Here is a 6,319-nt window from a genome sequence, read left to right as displayed (position 1 = left end):
GAGCCCAACTCACAAATATTGTGTTACTGTCCAAATATTTCTGGCCCTAACTGTATCTATGTGTACAAAGAACACAAGTCAATATTAAAGTATGTAAAACAGGTGGCTTAACTTGAAAATGAAAGCCCACTTGCTGCCTACTTCAATGCAATTGAAGTCAACCATATTATACCAACTTTAATTATAAAGCCCTTTAAAACAACCACAGCTGTACAGAAAATAGATAAAAACTCTTACAGTTTAAAGCAAACAGACATACAATGTAAAACTAGATCTCACTGGAGCGGAAAGCCAAGTAAAATAGATGAGATTTAAGACGAGCTTTAAAAGTGGACAGTGAAGGCAGGTCAGTCCATAACTTAGGACCCCGACAGAGAAAGCTCTGTCCCCTCTGAGCTTCCTTCTAGATCTCAGTACCTCCAGGAGCAACTGAGCTGCACACCTGAGAGACCCATCAGGTATGGAAGGGTGAAGAAGCTCAGTGAGGAAAGCCGGGCCAAGATTATGCACAAGAAATTTGTGTTAGTTTTTGAACAGAAATTGAAGTTTCCACTCCTGTCTTTTTTAAGTGCTCTAGTTTATTCAACTCTTGGAGGTTTGACAACATTTGAAACACAACTTTCTACTGTTTCACAAACTCACACATTTAGGTTCAAAATCTAAAACAATGAAATAATTTCATTATTTGCTCCTCAGCTGCTCAACTAAATAATAAAGGTGTTTTTTAATTGAGTGCCTTGCAAATGAATCATTGTTATGTTTTCTCATATTTTATAAAATCATGTAAAGTTTCAGTTTCAGGGGAATTTATTTAATATTAAAACATGTGACATGTACAGGTTTGTATTCACTCCTGTTTAAACCAAAAATAGGTTGAAAGATTCTGAGTTGATGGTGATATGTGCTATAACTATCATACATTTAAAAATACAGAATGGAAAACAAATTAGTATAAACAACAATTAAGATGTATTCGGTTAGAAGTGGGACTTTCGATGGCTAACAGGACACCATGTGACGACATGTTTGATCCATGCACTGATATTAGCTGCATCTCCATCACCTTTAGCCAGGAGACACATAAAAACGAAACACCTCAGCATAAACACGTAAAAAACTGAGGAAATTACTTCAAATTTTCCTTTTTCCATCAACTTTACCTGTGCAATACTCCAAAAGGTGCACAGAAATGTTGATGGAAATAAGATGACTGACAGAAACTGATTGAAATCTCCCCATGACTTTGTCTCTTCTTGCTGCTATCAGATGTTTTCCCTTCTGAGCCGAATGTTGTTGATCTTTTTGGACATCATCGCCCGCATCATCAAAACACGACTCAAATGTCATTCGCCATCATTTTGTTAATATTAAAGCTTCTTGTTTTTCTTTGTTCAGCCCTGAATGTTTCTGCTCCATTTCCTGTTGTCTTCTGTTGTCCTTATTTTAACCATTAAACGTCATTTTTGTTTTACAGTCGCTGTTTTTTTTGTGTCCTTGTTTCATTTCAATGCCATGAAACTTAAGCTGAATAAATGAGATGCTACCACATGCTTTAAGCTTTCTTTATTATTAGTCTTCAAAGACAGGATACAAATAATCACCTTGATCTGTAACATTCAGTCCAGCTGGTTCTGTTCAAACACAAGAGCAGGAAAGTTCAAAGGTAAAAAACACAACCGTGCTACAGCTAATAAAACAGATAAACCAGAAATGTAAAAAATAGAATCTCTTTTGTGCAGATTTACATTTTTACAAGCCTTAATGTAAAACAAGCAGGGATTTTTCTGCTGGTGTTTTTGAATGAGGAATGTTTCAACTTTTTAACCTGTAAATATCTCCTGGGTTCAGTTCGGCTACAGAGGGAGGAAGTTCTAGTTCATGGTTCTGTTTGTGTGTTTTTAAATTGTCATCTAAAGGGAAACCGTGGCAGTGTCCCTTTCAACAGCGAATGAATCGATGGATCGATGGATCGATGGATCGACTGATCGATGGATCGATAAATTGATGGATCGACGAATCGATGAATTGATGGATCGATGAATTGATGGATCGACGGATCAACGAATCGATGGATTGACGGATTGACGGATCGATGGATCGATGGATCGATGAATCGATGAATCGACGGTCGACGAATCGATGGATTGACGGATTGACGGATCGATGGATCGATGGATCGACTGATCTATGAATTGATAGTTCGACGGATCGACGAATCGATGGATCGACGGATCGATGAATTGATGGATCGATGGATTGATGGATCAACTGATCGACTGATCGACGGATCGATGTCCTGATGGTGTGTTCTGAATCAGCCGAATTATGTTCAATGCACAGGAGCAGTGACCTCTTCTTCTACCATGTGACCTTCCTGAAGAAGTCTGGCTCACCAAGAGGCATTAGAGAGAAGAAATAATTTGTATAATGAATCTCTTTTATTGTTGATTTCTGTCTTTTATTGTCCTCTTATTTATTTCACATTTATTCAGTCATATTTTCTTCCTTCAGGACGATTTCATCATTCATTCCCATCCCTTCTTTCTCTGTCTCTCCCGTCTCTGGTCCAGGACTGGATGGCAGCAGCTCCACGTCCTTGGAGCTGCTTGTGCTGGCCGCCCTGGCGATCCTGGTGAGGGTTTGCTCATAGGGGGGGGCAGGTAGACCATGAGGAACACGCCATCTGACACATCCTGTTCAGAGCTGCTGCTGGGAAACTGGCTGCGGCGCAGGGAGGACAGCAGCTCGCAGTTCCTCTCCGGGTCCTGCAGATCCTCCAGGGCGATCACGTTGGCCAGATCCAGCTTCCCGTCCAGGCGGAAGCTCCGCCGGCGCCGACAGATCAGAAAGCCAAGGATGCTCACAAAAAGGACGAGGAAGGAAGCCGTTCCTATGGCGATGTAGGTGATGGATCTGGTGCTGATGATGGCTTCACCTGAACCTTGACCCTAAGAGCCAGACACAGTTAGGACCAGAAAACAATCACATCATGCACACACACGTAAATACACACATGTCCATGCATACATACATTCATCTGTCTGATAGAGAGACAGCATCTGGCCGCTAGAGGGCGCTGTAAGTCACAGATTTACTTTGTCCTCTTTAGACGTTAATCTGCAGATGTAAACTGGGAGGATTACAAGTAGAACATCTGTTCTTCTTTATGATTTCCTAATTGATTTAAATATTGATGGTGTTCTGGTTGGTAGAAAAATAAATCCTTGTCTTGATGTTGAGTAAATCTGTAGGTATTTGTCTAAATTATGTTTTAAAAAATGTTTTAATTATAAAATGATTTTTACAATCTAAGAAAGAGAATAATTTACTTCTTAAAATATAAATTGTTTAGGATAAAGTTTAGGACATATAAATATAAATGTAAAAACTAATTTGTTTCAATGTTCCAGAGTAATGTAATCCAATAACAGCCTAATTAACTGTTACATTTAACATAGGAGATACTTTATGTGGAAATTTGACTATGATATATGTATTTTTAAAGTAAATGTGTCTGCTCATTCTGCTGCCTTGATTTTCTGAAACCAGAACCAAACAGATGAAACAAATCATTCAGATGAGAAACGTTGCTCTACAGGAAAACAGCAGCAGTAAAAGGTTTCAATCTTTGGATTTAAATTGGAGAATTTTTCTTTCCTGGAAAATAAACTCTTAAATTCTTACTTGTGGTTCATTAGGATTTTTTCATTTAAACACACCACCAGTGTAAAGCAGAAGCAGCAGTCAGTGCATCGCTCTGACTGCATGGACTCACCGTAGCCTGTCTGTCAGTGGACGGCAGCGGTGATGGGACAGTGGACCAGTCCAGAGAGTCCCGACCTGCAGGTCCAAACCTCAACCAGCTGCTCTCCAGCAGAGACCGCATGGTGGGCTGGAGGAGGATCCAAAGTCCTGAAACCAGAGGCCACAGCAAGCGGAAAGTAAAGGTGGAGCAAAGAGACACAGTGGAGAAGGCGTCTGCTCTCAGCTGGGAGGGTTTCACTGCGAGCAGCGGCGAAGTGATCAGGCTGAAATAAACGGTGATGAGTGGGAGGAGAGAAATGAGGGCAGCAGACAGAGAGAGAGCATCCAGGAGAGGAGAGGTGCAGTCGTCACTGGTTCTGATGGGCAGATAATCTGGATTCAATTCAAGTTTCATCCTGATCAATCAATGCAAATGATCCACTTTAAACAAAAATATGATGTTTTGAATTGCAGAAAGTCCAGAAATAATCCAGTCCTGTAACAGAAAAGCAGATTTGAATCAAAACAAACAACTTTAATGTGGATTTTTTAGGATCTTTGTTAAAACCAGTTTGTTCAAACTGGTTGAGCTGAAAACTCGATGGTTCTGGTTCTGCTGGAGGTTTCTGCCTGTTCAAGGGGAATCTTTCCTCTCTACCATCGCTACATGCATGCTTGGTATGAGGAACTGCTGCAAAGTCAAGGACACAACGCTGGTGTCTGTCACTATGTCCAGCAGTGAATGCTGCAAATCAATGACTCAATCAACCTGCTGGGTTTCCTTAGATCAGTCCTACAACTTTTAAATGTGTCCTTTATCCTCCACACTTGATCTTTATCACAAACTGTCTCACTGGCATGCAGTCACTCTGCTGATGAGCTCATATTGGACTCCAGTGTGCTGGAGCAGAAAGTCATGTGAAGGTTGCAGGTCCTTAAGGACTGACTGCTGTTTGAGACCAAAACCTTCAATTGAAAACTACTTTGAGTAATGAACTGAACCTGATGGACTGTTTGATCAAAACTTTTTTCTGTAAAAGGATGCCGTGTTGTGAATGATGATGCAGCTTTAGCTTTCAGCTCCATCCATGTTCTCTGTCCTGATCTGTCTGAGTTCCAGTGATCATGAATAAAACTGGATCTGGGCATCGGGAGCAACGTCTGGAGACTCCTGGTCCTCATCCTCCGATACAATCACAGGAAAAGACACTGCAGAGGTCAGAAGGACTCAGTGAAGGAGTAGTTTTCCTTCAGGACAGGAACAGTTTGGAATCATCCAACCTCCAGCGTCGCTGGAGAAAGAAATGATGTGACCTGATCTCAAAAGGAGGGACGGATGTGAGGGGAATTTAAAGAATCTTGCTGAAATATTTGAATAAAAAATGTTAATTATTCTTATATTTCCAAATACAGAACAAGACAAAAAATCTCTTACTACTTTCTGCACCTCATAAAACTTTATTCTTTCAGCTGTAGATTTATAGAAATCCAGAAATAAAGTTTTTCTTTCTTTATTGGATGAGATTAAAAGATTACAAACATGGTGTGGATTAGAAAGACTCAAAATACCAGTTTGGTTGGTTCAGGATGTTTCTGACCCCTCAGTACCGGAACCGTCCACTTCAGAAACTGTGCCACATGTCTGGGTCACATAAATACTTTGTCTGGCCGTGTCAAACACCAGGTCAGCTCCAACTGCTCCTCGATTACCAGACAGATTTCCTTCCTGTAATCAGAACCATCATCTATCAACAACCCAGCCAATCATGAAACAGTTTGCTGCATCTGCCCAGCAACACTAAAGTCTGATCTCCATTCAATGAAAGCAGATGAGGTCAGACTTTGCTTTTTCAGTTCCACTAATCTGTCACTGAAGTCACCAAACTACTGATGACTCTATTTATTACAGGAAGAGTTAAAATTAGCTTTCCAAGCAAAATGCTGATAATTTTGCAGATAAAATGGACAGATGATGTTTGGACAGATGTTCAGTTTGGGGCATTCACAAGATCTGAAGCTTCCAGCCAAAGCTTTAGGTTAAATGTGTGAAATCCACACATTTAACTAAAAAAACTCAGAAGAGCACAAACAAATATCCTGGCTTATTTAAAAAATAAAAATCAGGTGAAGCAGGAGGAAGGAAAATCAGTTTGTGATGAATGTTTGCGTGACACAGACACATTAGTCAACAGCTTTATTTTAGTCATGGACTTAACACCAACTAAATCCTTTCTGTTCACTGCTGATCACACTGATGGCTCACAACATCTGTCCACTTGCTGCTCGCCCTCAGACAGCTGGAATTAGGACAGGTCAGGGACACTGGCAGGGACAGAAAGAGACGGAGAGACAAAGAAAACATCCTGCTGACTGCTGTTGTTCAGTCTGTAATCACAGGAACAGACGGATGGATTTTTCATCCTTGCAGGTCAGTTAGATGGTTTCATGGCTTTTGGTGATGAAAAGCAATTTATGCAGTGAAACACTTTGTGATCACTTTCACTCAGATGCTCAACAAAACTTTTTTATAAGTCTCTAATTTATTAACATCAGCTAACCATTATGTTTTATATGT

At 40.4% G+C, this 6,319-nt stretch overlaps 1 protein-coding gene across 1 annotated transcript; it reads right to left on the bottom strand.

Annotated features, from left to right (window-relative positions):
• Positions 1-1,556: 1,556 nt before the first annotated feature.
• Positions 1,557-4,229, bottom strand: LOC129354200 (uncharacterized). Its single transcript, XM_055023724.1, has 2 exons — positions 3,776-4,229; positions 1,557-2,948 (listed from the first exon to the last, which is right to left on the bottom strand). The coding sequence occupies exons 1-2, from the start codon at positions 4,157-4,159 to the stop codon at positions 2,526-2,528; spliced, it is 807 nt and encodes a 268-aa protein (XP_054879699.1). The 5' UTR covers positions 4,160-4,229; the 3' UTR covers positions 1,557-2,525.
• Between the last annotated feature and the right edge of the window lie 2,090 nt (positions 4,230-6,319).

The sequence above is a fragment of the Poeciliopsis prolifica genome, unplaced genomic scaffold (assembly GCF_027474105.1).
Source record: "Poeciliopsis prolifica strain line A6 unplaced genomic scaffold, Auburn_PproV2 SCAFFOLD106, whole genome shotgun sequence".
Lineage (NCBI taxonomy): Eukaryota > Metazoa > Chordata > Actinopteri > Cyprinodontiformes > Poeciliidae > Poeciliopsis > Poeciliopsis prolifica.
Note: the sequence above shows the minus strand (reverse complement) of the source record. Positions and strands in the feature narration are given on the sequence as shown.